The 21480-nt window shown below is 36.9% G+C and overlaps 1 protein-coding gene across 2 annotated transcripts in view; it reads right to left on the minus strand.

Moving 5' to 3' along the window:
* Positions 1-20499, minus strand: part of LOC137267589 (histone-lysine N-methyltransferase MECOM-like) — an 82853-nt gene extending 62354 nt beyond the window's left edge. For both annotated transcript variants that reach the window (XM_067802078.1, XM_067802077.1), the window contains exons 1-2: positions 20424-20499; positions 6754-7016 (exon numbers count right to left, since the gene is read on the minus strand). In XM_067802078.1, the coding sequence (XP_067658179.1) occupies positions 6754-7016; positions 20424-20463 (303 nt within the window). In that variant the 5' untranslated portion in view covers positions 20464-20499. The remainder of the gene's footprint in view (positions 1-6753; positions 7017-20423) is intronic.
* Between the last annotated feature and the right edge of the window lie 981 nt (positions 20500-21480).

Raw genomic sequence — 21480 nt, forward strand, 5'->3', positions numbered from 1 at the left:
ACTTCTTACAAATGTGTATTTGTGTGTGAGGTCAGATGAAATGGGGTTTTCACTTCTTGCAAATGTGTATTTGTGTGTGAGGTCAGATGAAATGGGGTTTTCACTTCTTGCAAATGTGTATTTGTGTGTGAGGTCAGATGAAATGGGGTTTTCACTTCTTACAAATGTGTATTTGTGTGTGAGGTCAGATGAAATGGGGTTTTCACTTCTTACAAATGTGTATTTGTGTGTGAGGTCAGATGAAATGGGGTTTTCACTTCTTGCAAATGTGTATTTGTGTGTGAGGTCAGATGAAATGGGGTTTTCACTTCTTACAAATGTGTATTTGTGTGTGAGGTCAGATGAAATGGGGTTTTCACTTCTTGCAAATGTGTATTTGTGTGTGAGGTCAGATGAAAAGGGTTTTCTTGCATTCAAGATTACTTGAGTTTCACACTGATGTGTATGTGTTTTAATGCATGTATGTTCATATATCTGTGCCTTTGTGAGTGAGCGAATGTCTCATGATGAGACACCCAGGTTATACACAACACAGAAAAAGGGCAATTTAAAAACTCAGTGTCAATGTAAACACACTGTCCCTGACACACAGGGGTATGAAAGATGTGGAGTTTTAAATGTTTCTGCTGGTTACCAAAGTCAAAACCAAACATAAGTCTGTGGATGTACAAGAACCCCATCCTAATAAAAGGCAAGTCTAGATAACCCAAAATGCACTGGCCTTTTGGAACACCTTGTTGTTATTTCTTCTATAGCAAGCAAGCAAGCAAGCAAGCAAGCAAGCAAGCAAGCAAGCAAGCACAAACGCTCAATGCTTCAAACTGATAGTTAACAGATAGGTACTGCTTTACAACAAACAAGATTTTTTATATTTTTTTGGATGAAATCAAGTAATAAATTTATTATGGCCTGACAAAGGTTGATGGAATGTTTAGTTAAACTCTACTTCCAAACTGAAGCTGAATGGACTTGATTCTACCAATTATGTCAGATCTACTGCCATTTCAAACATATGCCCCTTTCTTCAAAAGTCAAAAGTATTACCTGAAAAGCATAAAAAATCAGCTCTTGATATAATTTGATTTAATTCCCTATATTCAAAAGTACAAAGGTGAAAAAAAAATCCCCAAGTCATAAATAATTCTTTAATTTAACTTTTTTCACTCCATGAGGGCATTGTTTAAAACCGTCACAGTGAAAGGTTCAAGTATTTCCAATGCATATTACAAACTTTTCAAGGAACCTCTTTTTGACTTGAAAGAACAGTAAGACACCCTGTTATGACTGAACGTGGCAGGATACAAGTGTGTTGATCTTCTCTATCCATTTACACCTGCCCTCGCTTAACGTAACGAGGGCAGAGGGTGCACAGGTGTATCGAAATATCACATCTGAGTGTAGATTTATAACATCTTCCGAACAGCCAAGCACCATTGCACTAACACATGAGGACAGTTTGTATACCTGTGAACTGCAGAATGCCTTATCTTGTAGATCTCACTAACTCTCCACACACGACAAATAAGCCCGAGATCTGTCAGCAAACAATCAAATTCTTCTCTACGCTTTAAGCAAACCTTACTATGGGTGCATAGGGAGCAGACTCAAACAAAAAAGAAATGACATGTCTTAAAGCAATGACTTCCTTCCTAGCATCGAGAATTAGTCGCCAAGTTTTTAAAGTATAATACTCAAAAAACATGCATGAAAAAGACAAAAGTCAACAAATTCCACCTCTGATATCTGTGAACTGCTTGGAAGGAATTATCACCAACAGGGACAGATAAACGAGACCAAACAAATATTAGATGACATTTCGGCAAGTCGATGACTTCTCCGTGCAGGATACACACACATAAATGGGTGTATTCGGGAAAATACATACAGTCAATGTTCTATCCTTTATAGGACCATGCAGAGAAAGTTCTGGGCAGCTTACAGGGAGCACTGGGCGGGTCGACAACATGGGTGGTTTGGCTCTTGCAATGTGGTAGTGATTTTCTTCGCATGTCTCGTTACAAGGCAAATACGCTGTGCTTGGGGTTAGCGGTATGACAGACATATATAGACTGTGTTAGGAGGCTTTGATAAGTAAAATGTACACTACATAAACATGCATATCAGAATGCCAATATGGGACTCTGGGCTCGGCAAGGTAAACGCAACAGCAGTATATTGGGTGGTTATCTTTAGATATGCATGTGATGTTATCTTGAGGGTTGTAAATCAGGAGGAGAAATATTATTTACCTGAAAACTAATAAACATATAACTTCTATTTCTATCACTTTACTTAAATGATGTAGGAATGCTTTTGAAATATTTGAATTCATAGTGTCTGTATGGCGTTTCTTTCAAACATGTTTACATTTTGTAAATGGGATAATTACTGGAAGGAGGGAAGGATAGTTGGACTGAAGGATAAGAGTTGAGGATAGTTGGAGTGGAGGATAGGAGTGGAGGATAGCTGGAGTGGAGGATAGGAGTGGAGGATAGTTGGAGTGGAAGATAGGAGTGGAGGATAGTTGGAGTGGAGGATAGGAGTGGAAGATAGTGGAAGATAGTTGGAGAGGAGGATAGGAGTGGAAGATAGTTGGAATGGAGGATAGGAGTGGAAGATAGTTGGAATGGAGGATAGGAGTGGAGGATATTTGGAATGGAGGATAATTGGAATAGAGTGATGTGGCATTCTAAGCATAATCAAATTTTGCAAATAGAATCTTAGGAAGATGCAGAGAGGGGAGAGCTCAGACAGTGAGTGAGTGAGTGAGTGAGTCAGTGAGAGTGAGTGAGTGAGTGAGCAAGCACTAGGCATTTCATGACAAGGGATAAGACCTTCATACACTGTATCCAGTCTTGTATCAAACCCTGGTCTGCATTAACCACAACACTACCCTTCCACTCCTTAGAACACAAACAAATCACCAACCCAAGAAATGACAGCTAAAAAGCCAGACTGGGGATCCTCATAGCAAGATAATTTAAAAAAGATATGTTAGAACAATTCCTCCAACAGTTGACAGATTAACATGCTTTGTATTTCTCCAGCTTGTCAACCTGTCTGTCTGTTTGTCTGTCTGTCTGTGTCAACAGGCCATCCTTGTTCTCAGTCCCTGCCGATAGACAAGTAAAATCTGAGGCTAAGTCTACTGCAAATTCAGCTAAACCTTCTCTTTATTCAAGTTAAATGTGTCGATAACACATCGGCAGATAGTCAATGATGTTAACGTACTGTCGTCCTCACCGCTGCCGGATCACATTCTCGTGTTGTAATATCAAACTTAGTGTCGCCTGTGTCAACTCAAGATCATTCACGAACAACCACCAACTCAACTTTACACAATTCAGACAAATTTGCGTGTTTGTCAAAATTCGGTTCCCATGCTTTTACAAGGAACAGCCCAAACCTGTGAATGATGACAAACTAAGGGCCAACTATTGACCAATCACAGTTGGTTTCACAAACAAATAGCCAATCAGAAATCAGATATGAATATACACCCAAAATAACTGAAAGGAAGTTTGAGATAACTTTTTATCCTGAGTCTAAGTTTAGAAATCGTGAACATTATTTGGACAATTATTATTGGTTTGATAGAATTGCTAGTCGTACAAATATTCTTCTTCAGTATACAATGACTTGTTATCAACTGGTTATCACGATACAATAGAAAAGTTATTACTACTGGATGAATTGTTAGAATTTTCACCTGTTCAACCAGATAAAAGTTAAAACACTTTTTGTATATAGTCTGCATGAAGAAAGAGATTTATTTACAAAGTTGGGACAAACATGCAATGGGGCAAATAGCTTTTTAATGCACCTTCCTCTTTTACTCACACAATTCTCTACCTGTTTACATGCTGTCATAGTTTTTAATGAGCCAGTGAGGCTAAAGTTTAATCATAGAGCCAACATTATGGCTAACGTTACAACAGCATCAAAGCTACTCAAATTTACAGTACAAATACAGAAATATGGTACCACATAAAATAAATATCTCGGATGAAAATTAGGAAATCTGGCATTTGTAATTTATGGTTTGTCAAAATTGATTTAATTTCATTCGATGGTCAGCAATGACAGTGACACTGACAAACTACTGATATTATACCATTCATCATAATTACATTGGTGTTGCCACTCACGTGGCGCTGACCATCAGAGTTCACAGGTCACACACTTACCAAAGACTCCCTAATCAACACAGAAATGGTTAACCACTGGTTAACTACATAATCGGTTGTATGGATAACATCATCATAAATGTGAAATTATATCGGAACCAAAGGGGCATAAACCATCAATTGTCACAAACTGTCCTGTGTTAATAAAATCATCTCATAAATTTTACACATTTAGAGGTGAGAAACTGTCACAAATTATGTCACAGAAACAAATGAAATTGAATTTTAGAATGAAAAATAGCCATCTAAAGTGTACAGAATTTTTTGCCAAATATTGATAAAGCTGATTTTTCTTCCTTAAACAAAATATTTATTTGACAAAATATTATGTTTTTCTCATGAAATAATACTCAGAAAACATATATAACAAACAGTTTTCATCACATCACATCACATCACTATTTTTTTCACAGCTATTCACATTGAATATCAATTTTTTTTGCTTACAGAATCATTTTCACACAAGAAATTATCATTTCTAATTCTTACACATGATTAAACATCAACTTCTTCATAACATTGGTTCTAAATATTTGAAAAAGCACTTGCTAAGAGCTATTTTCATTACAGCAATTCAAATTAAATATTAATGTCTGACAGGATAATTGTCACAAATGACATTTTCTATTTTCGTCGTTGATTCCTTCTTGGAGAGTTGTTAAGGAACTGACAGCATAACATCAGTGATTAGCCTGGGTCTTTGGTGTTTATCAGAAAAATCAATTAACGAAATAATGTGAGGAGATTAATTTGTTTCGAAGCATATGGTGCTCAGTAGAGGCACTAGGTCAGGGGTCAAACTGTATAGAAACTGTCATCAGGGGACATAATCCTATCTGTTGTATGACTGCTAGTTCAGTTACACCTTTGATGTTTCCGGGAACCGTTATCATCCATACAAAGATGACAACAACAAATGATTGGCTGAACAAACCCTAGAGTTGAGTTATTCGTAGGCCCGTGTGGCACTGATAAAGCATGAGTATCAGAATATCTTGGCTTATTCGTCAAAGAAAACTGGATCCACACCATCCAAATATTATGTCAATTTTGTAAGGGTGTCTATCGTACTGAAACCGTTTTGATATTCAGAATCAACACTGACTCCACACTGAGGTCATTAAGTGCACTAGGTTGATATCAGAATATCACTGTTACTATGGACAAGAACGTGTTTATTGATATAAGCGGGTTTGCGTAGAATTCCTTGATAAATGTCATTGAAACGTGATGAAAGAACTGCTCATTTTAGGAATACTGTATTTGAAGAACACTAGGTATCAAGTTTTAGAGTTGGGTGTCTGTGAAACGAGGATTTATACACCTTGTTTATTTTATCTGAACCAGGGTCATGTCATCAAATAAATTGGGGCAATATTGCATGACAATCCAAAGACTTCATTCCAGCAAAAACCTCCACAAAATCCCCTCCTTAACATAGACAGTGAATTGTTTCAAATACTTGAGGATATCAAGTTCTGATTGGAAGACACCAGTCTGCCACAAAGCGTCACAATGTCAAAGTTCGCACTGACAGACAAAAGAAAATCTTTACAAATAAACCTGAAGATAAAATCATATTTTTGTTAAAGAAACCTGACCACCAGAATGTGAGTACGTACATTCTACAGTCTAATCAAGGCAAGTACATCATGTCATCGGCAAAGTCACAGAGCTCTGTAATGATTATCATCTATGAAGATGCACATTAGAATTTGTCTTCAACAACCCATGCGTGTCGAAAGAGGCAACTAACAGGACTGGGTGGTCAGGCTTGCTGACTTGGCAGATACATGTCACCATATCCCAATTGCGTAAATTGATGCTCATGCAGTTGATGACTGGATTTGATTACTCAGATTGACACAATATAGCTAGAATACTGCTCAGTGTGGAGTAAAATTATACTGATCAGTATTATGAAACCCATGAATATGGGCATGGTGCTACCAAACCAATCTATATAATTTGAGAATATTGGGATTCAAACCCAGAGTCACAGGCCTCTAGTATCATTCTAGCCACCTGTAACCCTGAGACTAGACTAAAGTTGATAAATAAACTGAGTGCCATATACTTGAAACAAATTAACTGTATATGAATAAGAGACACTTGAATGTCAACAAAGTTGACAAAATAAAAAACATTTTGATAGTGATATTTTGTCGTCCAAATGGGCATGACAAGATGTGAATTGCTGCTCATTTTATTGATCATCAGTTTGTCCATCCCAGACAGCACAGTCATGTTAAGGTTTATAAAGATACATGTTCAAAACCATGAAAAGCAGATCCTGGCATGACCAAGGAAGATAACATAAGAAATTGAACAGGCGTTGATCACCGATTTGAGGCTAACCGACCAAGGACCATATGCCCTAAGCAATCTTAATGTTAAGACTAATATAAGTCCATATTAAGTATGGAAGAGACTCTACATGCTTAGATTATCTTGTGCAAATGGTCCCTTGAGCATCCAATCAAGAGATCCCAGAATTACTAAGGGACACAATTCGGCACAGTTTTTGAGGTCTTTGGGTCATTGAAAACATAGAAGATGGCCTTACCTCCCATGCACAAGATGGATCTGACACGGAGGATTTCAAAACACCAGCAAAAGGCCCAACTTTCTGATGTGCTGGCAGGTCAATACGACTCCATACCCCTAGCCCAGGGTAAACCTGTGATTCTCGGAGTTCAAAGTCTGTTGGAATCGGGATGTCTTCGGGTATGTAGACGGGAAGGCTTTCGGACTTCATGTCAGAAGGATTGTGGGAAATCTTGTGAGAGTCTGTGGCATCAACACTCTCACTTTCAGCATCACCCTCCTCTGAAGCAGAAATACTGTCATGAGTACAAAAATTACCTCTACCATAAATACAGAATCAAATGTTCCAGGCAGGGTATGAAATTGTATTTTTCATATCTTTTTATTAAAAATATCTGATGATTGGAAAACTTGTAACAGACAGTGTGACCCAGAGTTTTCAAATGTTAAATTTCTTATTATCAAAATACCACTTTACCTCAAGAAATTGCATACATAAATTAACATTTAACATGTTAAAAATTCAAAGTCACATGTAAGTTTGTGTAACAGTTGTTTTTCCTTTCGGCAGACTGATGACATCATAATACAATGGATGACATCATAATACAATGGATGACATCACAATACAATGGATGACATGTTTTCACCATAACTGAATCCTGGGGTCAGCAAAATGTAGAGAAATAGATGCAAACAGTCATTGTCTTTATAACATGACCTGCATGCTGATATGAGTCACATGACCTGTTTATTGTGTCACATGACCATTATGTCAAAAGGTAAGTTGAAGGAACTTGGACAGATACAGCCTTTAGAGGAAGTTGGTGGGGAGTTCAGGGAGAAGGGGGATAGGGTTGGTGTGCGCACACATCATTTTCACCTGTTTTCAAAGGTCATTTGATTAACTTACAGGGAAAAAATAAGGAAAGGGGCCGGGTGCGTGCTTGGTGCGCACCCCACCTCTGGATCTGTCTTTGAGTATACTAATGTTGCCCATTGCAAAATGAAACTTCTCTCAGAACACTATAAATACCAGTTTTTGTCATATTCAACAAAGAGAGATAAAACATTAATATCAATGTCCTTCAGAGAGAATTAATGTCAATAAATGCTTTACATTAAAAGTAAAAAAAATAATTTATTTTTCTGTTTGTCTTTTCAGACCAAAATATTCACTTCAACACAAGAAAGAGAGGCAACAGTTGACGATTTCTGATTTGAATTCATTATGACATTATCCAAGGTTAATGCCTTTTATTATAACCATTTCCTATACAGAACCAGCAATCTATTTAATAAAACTCTTTCTCTCTTTGTGTTTCTTTCCTCCAAACTATTTTATCAGATTCAGTGTTTCAAACTGGTAATTTGGCTATTTTAACAACAAATAAAAGTTAGTCCCAAAATTAGGAGTCATGACACAATCAAATCAAAGGCTGCTGTTTCTCGCTGCCTCTTTGCTTCAATTCACTTGCGATGATTCTAAAGAAGCTGAGGTACTTCCCAATAAAGAACGATAGAAATATGAAAGAGTGGAGCAAAGATAGGACAATAAATGGGTATCAATCATCATTTAAGGATATAAAACTCTTCAACAAAGAAGGCTGGAGCGTGTGGTAGTGCGATCACCTGCCCGTACTGCTTGTACAGAAACAAAGACAGACACAACGCTATACACGTAAAAAGCCGTCCGCGCATCAAGGGCTACAGCAATGGGGTGCTCTTTAATCTTAAAGACAGAAAAGACTAAAGAAGACAATGTTGATCTGCGACACGAGACCCCGTGAAAGGCTTGACTTGGGTAACAATGATGAATTCAGATGTAAAGACAAGCAGGAGGAAAAAAAGATCTTTAACAGACCTCGTGCATTAAACTGGGGGTACTGAGGTACGGAATCGCTATCGGGAACTCGTAAGATTTGGGAGATAAATACGAAAGATAATGAAAGGCTGACAAGAGAGACACTACTGCCACCCGATGGTGCAGCTGCATAGTGAAAAAGCCAAAAAGAAATCTCGACCCATCTGCCTTCATGTAACACACGGGACACTACAAACAATACTCCGTCATGAATGGCAACTGGCCTTCACTTCATAAAACCCATCCTTAGAAAGAATAGGTGTAAGGGCACCTGGCTATGTTGGATGTGACGGTTATGTCAACCGTGATGTTACGGTCGGTGGGTTAATAGTGCACGCATTCAGGCAAGACCAACAGTGGTGACAGACGACTTGGGATGGAGTTTGGGGGGATATCGTTGTCATATTGCCCGGGAGGGTGGGTAATATTATGATTGGACAGGGTGCTGCCAGAGCTATAGGCACATCAACTGTATTATCAATTCCAATGGTTTACTGGTATTTTATGGACGGTCGGACACAGCTTGTGGTTTGCCTTTCTCATGTTTGATGTGGTCAATAAAGAAGGACCATGCTTGGTGGAGTGATGTTTTCAAATGATGACAAATAATAGCTGATTATTTGTGAAAATAAAGACAGTGTTAAACAACCAGCAGCTGTGACAGACAGGGTTTGTATCAAATGTAACTTGAAAAAAAAATTGTCTGATTTATTTGATGAATTACTCAGCCATAAATTCTTGAAAGATTAAAGAGAAATCTGACAATATAAAGGAATTAAAAATAAAATTAAATTATATGTCTTTAACATTTTTAACAGTCTTTACATGTGCTATTATATGCATCCTGAAGTAGTACAAGGATGGGATTTGAACCCATGAACGTTGACAGGTCATTCGCCAATGGCTTGATTGAAAAAAAGGTGCAGTGTAAGGCCTATTATCTGTGTTTCCTGCTGTGATAGAGGTGGATGAATCCTATCACACTTAAACCAGCATCTACCTTCCAATTTTTAATGCAGAAATAATCATCATCAAACTTCAAGAAAAATTCATAATCTTTAATGTGATCATGTCAGGTATACAAGTCACTTTAATTTATTTCCAAAAATTGCCTGTTGGTTCATGTTCCATTCTCAAAAGAAATATTGATAAATGCAACTACAAAAAATAATAAAGATTCCAGCTGCAAATATCTTCTACTAAACCAACACTTCTTAAAAAAATCTTTATCTTCTTAATGTAATCTTCCACACAAACGAACAAATTCATAGATTCCATTTAGATACAAATGAAGGCATCACTCTAACGAAATCAACATGCCTAATGTGTTTGATTGCTAAAGAGCTATAAAAGTTTTATTTCAAAACAGAGACAAAAATATCTCTCATATTGCAATGAATGATTCTGCCTTTGTGCAGTGAGTAGAGTCTGTTCTCTGATGATAAAGAATAGTAATTGACAAGCCCTGTAGCGTACAAACGGTTAAAGGAGAACACTGATTGATAGAGATATTTCTGGACGCTACAGTCTCATCATTCCTCAGACTTCAGCTTGCCGTGTTCGCTAATGGCCACAAATTAGATGACAGTGCACAACATAATCGCACAAAAGCAAAAGTGCGTCGTTAACTAGTGCAGGTATTACACTGAATTGCAGCATCGAAGATGCGACAGACAGCGATTGTATCTGTTGGTCGTTGAGCATCGTGCGGCAATTTGGTGTCATTAACGAATCAGGAAGCTGCAAGAAGCCTAGCATCATAATCTGCCTTGTGACAATCACGGACACTTGATATCATCATCCGTAGCTTAATAGCCATTAAATTTTCATCTGATTGATCCAGGGAGACAATAACAATGTCACGAAGCGTCTCTAGATCTATTTATCGACACACGGCAATCACAGCCACTTAAACGTGAGATCTAATCAAGCAGACGGTCAAACAAAGACCTCAAGCCATCAATGATGTTTTTCACGCCAACACGAATACAGCTATCCAATTTTTGCTCTTTTTGACTCCTCTCATTTTGAAGCAAACCTCCATAATAGCATGCTCATTTCGCCCAATGGCACTTAGCAAATGATTTTTTCTAATGGGCGATAAAAATACAAATTGAGGCTGTATTCCAGGACAGTTACTATGATAATACATCAATTGATTTGTCGTGTTTATATGACACTTACAAAAAGGTATGTGTCCTTTGAAGTTGAATAACAGTCAAAGTGTAACTAATATCAGAATACGCAAATTGATCGGGGCAAGCTAATCTTGATGCGGGTGTGATGTCAGACATGGGCTATTCACCTTGTTTATTGTGGGCATTTTAAAGACAGGATTATATTGATCAGAGTGAAAATAACTCGTCGGACTGATACCTACAAACGACAGCTTGCAGCCATGTGCAAGGAAGTGATGGATGGAGAGTATCAGTTGGACTGTGGTGGTATTGGTGCTGGTTGTCATGATGGTGATGGTGGTGTTGATGGTGATGATGGTGCTACTGGTGATGATGTGTTAGTGTCGATGATGATGTTGGTGTTGGTATTGATGATGATGATGATGATGATGATGATGATGATGATGATGTGCTAGTGTCGATGATGATGTTGGTGTTGGTATTGATGATGATGATGATGATGATGATGATGATGATGATGATCTACATAGCTGGGATACAATGACATGCATTAACCAGTGATTTTAGTTTTACACTGTACTCAGCAATATTCCAGTTATATGGCAATGTCTGAAATAACTGAGTCTGGACCAGACAATCCAATGATCAATTATATGACTATGATTATCGCTCGACACAACAGGGAACCAATGACATGTGTCAAATAAGTCAGTGAGTCTGACAACCCGATGCTGCTAGTCACCTGCATCAACCAAGTCAATAAGCCTTACCACCTCACCACACTTCAATGACGAGCCGGGTTCATTGAAGAATAATTCTACCCCGTATCATCATGAGAATCAATTTATCAAATCAATGATTAAGAGGTTAATAACAATAACAATTATGACCATTAAATTGTTATGACTTCACCAAGGGAATTTTGAATTATTACAATAAATACATCAAATATTGACATCAAAATTTAATCAAAAATGATAATTACAATCATCAAAGATGCATCTGACTTTGCTAAAAAAGACTAAAATACAACATATTAATATGCTGAATTTTGAGGTTTCTAACTGTTTTTCAGAAGAAAAAAATGTTAAAATTTTACGATTCTGATGGGTCCTATTGAACAATTCTGTCCGAGGAGAGCCATTATCCATTACGCCAATATATATCAACCCAACCACACATTAACAGATCCCTTAACCCCGAGCTGACATAAAACAATTCTAAATCTTACCAAGCTTACAGCAAGGATGCCTCCGTGAACGTATGTATCCACAATATGAGGACCAGGGCTTCATACAAACTATAAAATAACATCAGCCAATCTGGGATTTTCGCACAATTAGCCACAAGCCTGACCCATCAAAAAGTAGCGCAAATGGTGGCTGACGGTGGTGTTTTGATTGCATGTGCGAGCATTCCCCGCTTATTTCATGGGGTGTCTCCGGGGATTCAAGTTTGGTGTAAGATGTCAGCATTATTGAAGGTATCTCTAAAGCTTGTCCTGGGATCTTCTGCCTGATTACCGTAGAATCTGTAGAGGCATGGCGGCTAAGACGACCCTAATAAAGCAAGTGCCACGAGCCTGCGAAACGATAGAGACGCATCAATTTGAGAAGTGCCCCAGAATGACGTTTAATTTTGTAAAATTCGTCGCTGACAATTTGGGTGTAAACTTGCCATCGGATGAGTTGCTCAGCTCCCATCGCTTGAGAGAAGCGGAACTTTCCAGGCAGAAAAAGACCCATCTCTTTAATTGGCTGCGTTTGGATGTCCTAAGTTGAGACACTTGCTGCCAAGTGATGTGGACAAAGTTACCGTGGAGATCAATCCCTTCTATGTCCACTAACTCTCTGAAGTGCTCGGAGCCCCTGCCACAGCAAGTCTCAACACAGAGACAAGCCACACAACCCTCAGCTCCTTGTCTAACATAGAGTTGGCTGATATCTTAATACTCACCGCCCGGTTATAAAATTCAAATCTGATAAATTTATAACTTTAATGAGTTTAGGTTGAGTATGTGGATTTCTCTGACAAACAATATAACTGCCAGTCCTGAAGGTTTGGTGGGTCAAGCTTTGTAATCATTACAAGGACGCACCAAGTAATTTGCAATAAGTATAAAAAATAGAAGACATAAGCATATCATCTAAACAAACTGTTCTAACTCATGGAGTAGTTCTTGGCTTTGTGGGTAATGCTTTTGCATATCAAACCGCGAGTTAATTCCCAGAAGGGTACAATGTGTGACATCCATTTCTGGAGCACCCTGCTATGTTGGACAATAACTGAATGCAATGTAAAACATGACTTGCTATCTTTAATACACTTCTCCATGATATAAATACGTGTCATTTAATTGTCTATAGTTATTACATAAAGTAAACTTCATATTAAGGTTCAGTTTCGTATTACATTAATTATGAAACTACTACTTCAAAGTAATTAGACAACTCTGCAGTTTGGAACATTCCAGTCATATGACATACAGCTTCCAATAATCAACTCTGGACAGGATGAGCTAGTGATTGAAATTTTGAGCAATGATTCATGCTTTATCAACAAGTCCCTTTCATTTGTCTGACTCCTTTTACAAACAGCAGCGGTGCTCGGGTAGGCTTGCGGTTACAGCATTTGCTTATAGCATGAAACCTGGGTTTGAATCCCCACATGATTCAAATGTCAACTGCCCTTTTCTGGTGTTCCTCGCTGTGATATTGCTTGAATATTGCTAAAGAGTTGTAAAACTAACTAAACATGTTACAAAGAGTGAAACTTTTAACTTGAGTGAGTGAGTGAGTGAGTGAGTGAGTGAGTGAGTGAGTGAGTGAGTTGTGTTTTCAGTAATATTCCAGAAGGGGACACCAGAAACAGGCTTCACCCATTTGGGAAATTGAACCCAGGTCTTCAGTGTGAACAGCCATTGCTCTAACCACTAGGCTAATCCTCTGCCCCTAGATATTTCAAACTGATAAAATTAAGTCTGTATTTAGTTGTTAGAGCTTCAACAAATTAACTCAATCATTGTGATGATATTTCTTATTTCCTGACACTGAACCACATCCCTGACATATACAAAAAACAAATCTAAAAATAAAATTTTTGAGAAATGCTTCTTACAATAAGTGCCAGGTGAGGGTGTCCAAACACTTGTAACTGTTTAAACTAGTTTTGTGTTGACAGTATCCTTCAGATTTCTGTAGCAGAAGATAAAAGTAGTTTTATCAGTCACATCCAGTCAACAGCGAGCTCAAGCTGCCTCTTGAAAACTTCAACATTACAAACACTCGACACAGATCTCCTGTCATGTTCCCCTACAACTACTTTCAACATGAAACAAATGTGTTTTGTGAAAAGGATAAAATTGATGCCATCTGAATATTTATCACCACTGATAAAGCCTTATTTTCCACCTGTCTATACACCTCATTTTAACACCTGGGTGTATTCAGCATAAAATCAAGGAAACAAAATCATAATCATATTGAAAATCATATTGAAAATAAGTCACATTGCACTCGTGTAATACTGAAATCAGTGTTAATTCATGTCAATCAATCAAAATTAATGTAGCATTTATATATAACTGACAATAAACAGAATCAAGAATAAATGTTTCCTGTTCAACTTCACCTAGAACTTACAAAACATGAATTCTTATTTCAATCATGTTCATCAAGATATATTACATACATCACTCACTACAGATCTTTCTGGTGCAGATCAATGGTTTGATAGTTTGAACATATTTAATGGCATACAGTTTTCAGTTTATTGAAAAACATTTTTTTAAATGCAGATTCTGAATTCAAAGCAATATTGAGATTTTTCTTTGGACACAATAATAAAAAGTTTAAGGTTTGTTATGAAGAATACATGTTGGTTTAAATAATCTTTTTTAGTAACAGCTCTTGTAGATTTTCAGCAAATTTATATACAATGATCACAACATATTCCCAATCTTTATTTCACAAACAGAGGTCATTGAAAAACAGAGGAGTGGAGTAGTCAGATTGTTTACAAGATAATAATTAAAATATTTTTAAAGAAAAACTGAAAAAGCTGTACACCATACAGGAACAACAGCCATAGTACAATTTACTGATACCATCAAAACGTGGACCTAAAACCTATGCAGGGCTGTGGAAAAGCTTCATACTTATCAGGGCAGTGAAAGAAAATTTAAATAAATAGATAGCAAATGCCCTCATTTGAACTGAGCTCTGTTCCCTTTTAAATCACAATAGCAAATGTTGGTGCATTAACAGTAAAGTGATCAGGATCATCTTGCACACTGAGCTGTAGAAAGCATTAGGAGACAAGCCCCATTAGAAGACGTTTAGGATGAGATCACTCAAACGACAGCCTTCTTTGGTGACATCTCCACAAGGAGGGGTGATCTTCCACAATGAATTTATGTCTATCTGGTGTCTATCGACAATTTCCCCTACAGAGAGAGTGACGAGATGTATCAAGATGATAACTATCCCCACTTTCACTGACAGTCGGATCCTGTTTATTGTGGTTTAATTCAAAACATAATGTTAGTTGTGAGGACAGTACAATAAGTCTGCTAAAAGCTTGCTCTGTGCTAATTGAGTCTGTTATTCGTTTGGCAGTTTGTTAAATTAAGGGAGCTGATTTAAGGGTGATACTACTCCTACATGACAATTTGTCAGTCATCCAGGACTACCCATGTGGAGACAATGAAAGATTGCTGAGGACCTATATTCTTCTCAGAATCCCCTCATGGCGATGAGCAAAGATTGCTGAGGACCTATATTTTCCTCAGAATCCCCTCATGGAGATGAGCAAAGATTGCTGAGGACCTATATTCTTTTCAGAATCCCCTCATGGCGATGAGCAAAGATTGCTGAGGACCTATATTTTCCTCAGAATCCCCTCATGGAGATGAGTAAAGATTGCTGAGGACCTATATTCTTTTCAGAATCCCCTCATGGAGATGAGCAAAGATTGCTGAGGACCTATATTTTCCTCAGAATCCCCTCATGGAGATGAGTAAAGATTGCTGAGGACCTATATTCTTTTCAGAATCCCCTCATGGAGATGAGCAAAGATTGCTGAGGACCTATATTTTCCTCAGAATCCCCTCATGGAGATGAGCAAAGATTGCTGAGGACCTCATAGTCTTATACAGAACCTGTACAATTTTGCTTTGACATTGTTGTAATGTCACCACTTCAGACAAGAACTTCAATCTCATCTCCAAAGTGCCTCCAATGTATCTGTGCAACAAATAGCAGTAGCTGGCAAATGTAACCTCATTCTGAAAACTAGTCATTAGATGTGACCAAGAACAAGGCCAAGATAGGATCTCCAAAATCAAAAACTAAAGTTTTAATAATCAAGCAAACATGTTTGTTATTATCTAGATTACGGTAGTTTTCCTTAAAATCTATCTTTTTCCAAGAAATTTTATCATCCAAACTCCTAAAAATTCATGATTTTATTAACTTGAATTATAATCTTTATTAACTTGAATTATAATCAATGGCGCATGTGACAATGCCTATATTAAAGCAGAAAATCTGGTCTTCATTACTGGATCCACCATTTAAAATGTACTTTCAATTAAAACTATTTGGCTGAAAATGGTGAACAAACCCATCAAATGAATTGTTAGTAACTACAGATGGAACACTATGGATGTGATAAATACTTGCACTGGAACCAAACCCTGGTCTTCATCATGAAAAGTGAACACCTCCACCACTTGGCTACACAACTTCCTGAAAGCCTCTGAATGTAACCAACTATGCTAGGCGATTGGTCAGTGTGAGGTGCAAGCTTCTATTCATAATCACCTAGTTATTCTTGGTTGGTTCAAGTAAAATATGTCCCAACTGCAACACCACACAGCAGCTAAAGTACATTCTATTGAAAGTTATCTTCAGTACAAAATATTATCTTTTAAACTTTGCTTGTCAACACAAATAACAGCAGGACTGCATCCTTGTGTTCATTATGTGGGCTGGATTACAATTCTTCCTGGAATCTTCTTATCAGGGGCTTTCCCTTTGGCCATGCATGATTTGTCGTCAGACCATATCAATGTGATACTACTTTCCTCATGACTGCCACTTTGGATTTTGAAGCCAATCAGATGTCACTCTCCCATCAAAGGAAGGAAAAACTTCCTGCCATAAATAATATCTTGATATATATTGTTATATAATGTATATGAATAGATTGTGATATTTATCACCTTCCTGACTGTGAATACTGTTACATTATCACTGCAATATTGCATACATAAATAAGATAGAGCTTTTCCAACATTTCTGAACATTAAATATCAAATTAAACACTTGAATTCTGAACAAGAACATTTACGTATCAGGACTATATATTTTATATGTTTTGCAGAAAAGACACACTACACAAATTGTATTAAGATTTTCTCAGAAATAGTCTTGATCACCAACCTTGCATCTCTAGTACATATAAGCTTCATTGATCTAAACAGATTTATAAGCACATCATATTTTCCCAACAACTATTTTGACAATGAACAATGTTGTAGACTTGAAACGAATGCTAAATGCATGTCTGGATTAAAGCCACTCTAAAATAATGATTTAATGCAGTAGCTGACAATTAAGGTGCTTAAGGTAATTAGAACAGTTAGAACAATTCACCCTATTGTCAATAAGTCTGCCGGAAAGGTCGTGCATGCAATTGACTCAGCAATTTCATATAGATGTCAATCCAGAACGATGAATAATAAGATAATGACAATGTTCTTACATAATTAGCTTGTGAATTATTAATTGCCTATGACACCGACATATTATATTTTCTATCAGCAGAATAGTTATTCAATACCATACTGCAGCTATGAAAATAACAACTGATTACTGCATGACTTTACCAGGATTTTATCACTAGTCCATCAACACTGATTGTCTGCAAACAGATTTTTGTTGTTTAATTCCACACTCAGATGCATTCCATCGAAATAATGGTGGCATGGACATAATTAAGTTGAACAGAACAAACCAGTGATTCACATCATGAGCATTAAGTCTAAACTTTTGGGATATGATAACATGCATCTCCTAGGCAAATAAGTCTGACTATCCAATCCCACTATTCACCTCTTACAAAAAGCATGCTTGTCTCGAGACCTGGGCCTAGATTTTCAAAGCTGTCTTAGTGCAAAGATAGTCGTAAGCTAATGCTAATGCATGACACTTAAGACAACCTTAGCGCTAAGAGAGCTTCGAAAATCTAGGCCCTGTGTCCTATTCCAGGAAGAAAATGTAGTACTAACAAGATCATAACTCGCATGTTTTATTACAGACTTACAATAATCGTAGTACTATGATCATTTAACACTAACAGCCCCAAAACAAGCCCTGTACCACTAACCCATATCTTCACATTGGTGGGGTAGTGTAGTGGCTAAAGCGTTTGCTTGTCACACCCAAAACCGAGGTTCGAATCCCCTCATGGGACAACGAGAGAAGCCTATTTCTGGGGTCCCATAGTGATATTATTGGAATATTTCTAAAAGCGAAGCAAAGATCACTCACTTGAGCTCACTTCACAATGGTATATACGACGACAAAGTGGATGTACCTTACATCGTAATCAAATGAAACTATCAAATGCGTTTCAGTTAAAATTGCAATAGCTGTTTAATAATACAGGGACTTTCCCTTTCTTCTTCACACCATTTCATATTATTATGAAATACATGGAATAAACTTTAGTTCCGTTGAATGTGTATCTGACACTCCAATGCATTATGATACAAGTATAATCCTTGGAAAACAGTACTCTTATCAGCGCATTCCCAGAAACCATATATTTTCTACCAATAGGACATTTTCCTAAATACATACAAATGGAAATACATTCTTACAATCTTCCTCATACATTCAAAGTTAAGCATTCACCCACATGTCCTGAACATCTTGCAGATGTATTCAAACCAAAACATGTTAAAGTTTAAAAAAATATTAAAATAATGTGAATTTTAAGAACATTACATAAAAAAAACCAAAACGATACTGTTTGTCAAACTACAAATAAATATTACATTTTCTAAGTCTTGATGAAGCCCAGTTTCCCATCTTTTGTGGCAAGAAATGACACTACATTCATCTCCGATCTCGATAAGGGGGTAGGAATGCGTTCATTGCACATTTTGAGTAATGTAACACGTGATAACAAAACTCCAGACACTGATGCACATTAATCACACATATCAGATCAGGAATAGTTGTTATTAATGGCTTGAGTCAGTGAAATATGTTATATCTGCAGGAGATAGCTGACCTGTCAACAGATTCCATGTCACAGAAATTTGGAAACATTTACATGAATTTAACACTTTAATATTTCAGTTAAAAATGTGGCTGAAATTGCTGTTAGGAGTTATTAATCATATCTTCCAAACCCATAGAAAATGTTTTAAGAAAAAGAAAACAAATCAGGTTTTGATTGGGGTGGAAACAATTCTTGAATTGCTAATGTACCCCAGTAAAGTTGCACTTGTAAAATCACTTGCACTGATAATTTTTCCACGATACCAGTTGATTTTCTTGTTGATTATTTAAATAGACAACATAATTAACAAGGGAATGTCCCCTGGACACCGGTACAGCGCACTATACAATTTTGCTTGCCCAACGGAAAAAACACTAGACTGGCATGTCGAGCAATGGGTTATTTCCACCCCTGATAGGCATGTGTGTATCCTTCCAAAAATATCAAAGTATGGAAAGGGTGCATGGCAAGTCCACCATTATTATCATCAGTAAGCCAAAACTCAGAACATCAAGTGTGTATGTGAACTGTATCTATCAGCATGGGGTAGTATATAATATTTTAAGATACAGCAGCTCTGTCAGGAATTTGCTAATTCTTTCTTCAGAAGTCACTAGATGTTTGTAACATGAAAACACAGTTCGTAATACATACATAACAATAAGATTTGAAGATAACCACAGTGTATTTATCTGAATTTCCTATTAAAGAAAAACGCATTTTGTTTAAGAAAACTAGTAAGAATGTGAGTGCTACTATCTATGAAGAAACATATAAACCAGCTGTGATAAAAATAAAGGTTAAGAATGGAATAGAAAGCAATACAGGGTGCTTCATAAAATGCTATATTTATGCATGAGCACTATAGTGCAATGACATAAATGGCATAATACAACTCCTTCACATTTTTGTAATATACAATCTTAACCTAGTTTTGTCCTGTCTATCAGTACTCTCTGCTAATTGTATGACCCTGAAATATTAGCTGAAGTGTTTATGGGTAGAACTCAACATCTCACTTCTAGGATTTAAATAGTTTGAAGGTAAAGAGCACTTATGAAAACACCATGACGCATTACCTAACTTCCCGAAGTACTTTAGAACAATGTAATGTATCAAGCAAGATATGTTGTACTGATAACACTATTAAACAAGTACTTTCTTTAATGAGTAATTCTACTTCAATCAGCCCAAAACAAAACTGTCACAAGTACTCAAAATATTAAATACATTCCATTGTTTATGATAAAATCCAAATCATTTAGTCTTGGAAACAAAATGACAGTAAAAAGACACTATTCTGACAAAATATGGTAGAACTGACAAATCTTCATGATCATCATACCAAATGCCAGATGGACAAATATTAAACTGTTGGTGAAATTTAAAACTTACCTGAGCAGCTTGCTGTAGAAGTATAACTAGAAAAAGGCATAAAAGTTTGACAACTTGCTCCAGATCTGTAATCACAAACGATGAGCAACCAAACAGGCTATTGGAAGCAAACTGGCATTGGAGACGTCAATTTTTCGCTCACGCCTCTCGATGCGATACTCTGCGTTCCATATTGACATTAGAAAACTGCCTCGACACAGAGGCCCACAATGACATGCACAGCACAGGGACAAACAGGCAGGAAAATGTCGGCAAACTTAAGTTTGGTTGAGCTGAGAAAAAGTAAGCTTGGGTATTAGTTAGTGAAATATCTAACTTGAGAGAATTGCCATTTTAATGGCAACTGCCGCAGAAGGGCTGCCCACACACTCAAGGGTGTAAACAGTCAGCGTCATTCACATTGTAGATATTCTAATCTTTCAAATATTTCCCTCTTAAGCAAATGAGAGATTTCTGAAACGTAAACTCGGGTTTGCGATCTGACACACGTTTTGTTGACTGTTTGTTTTGTTTCACTATTCCGCAGTTTGCAACCCCTGTTGTCAGGCCCCTCATTGACACAGGGAATTATAGATCTGAGACATATCTGTACACTCAGTCCTGCTCCTTAGGTGTTGCCGTGTTTAATTCAGAGCAAGAAAATCATTTCTCAAAGTCACGAAATAGCAACTGTCATTTTCTGACAATCGTTAATATGAAATTGGATAAATGTATCTCTGAATCATATGACATACTATATTAATAATCAGTAATTCTGATGAGGTCTCACAACGCTGTCATGATAAATCATTAAAACACGATTTTCAAAAATTTTAATTGAATTTATTTATTCACTCTAATACGATAAAAAAAGCCAAATAATGCATTTACATAAATTAAAAAATGGAAAGTATTCTTATTTCAGAACTGAGACTCATATTCCATATGACTCTTAAACTGTCTCAGTTTCAATAACAATGCAATATAGAAATTCAAAACACAAATAATTACACAGTTAAATTAATTATCCAATAACAAATTACCTAAATATTTCAGATCATAATCCCCGTAAGTGTGA

Source organism: Haliotis asinina, chromosome 16 (genome assembly GCF_037392515.1).
Source record: "Haliotis asinina isolate JCU_RB_2024 chromosome 16, JCU_Hal_asi_v2, whole genome shotgun sequence".
NCBI lineage: Eukaryota > Metazoa > Mollusca > Gastropoda > Lepetellida > Haliotidae > Haliotis > Haliotis asinina.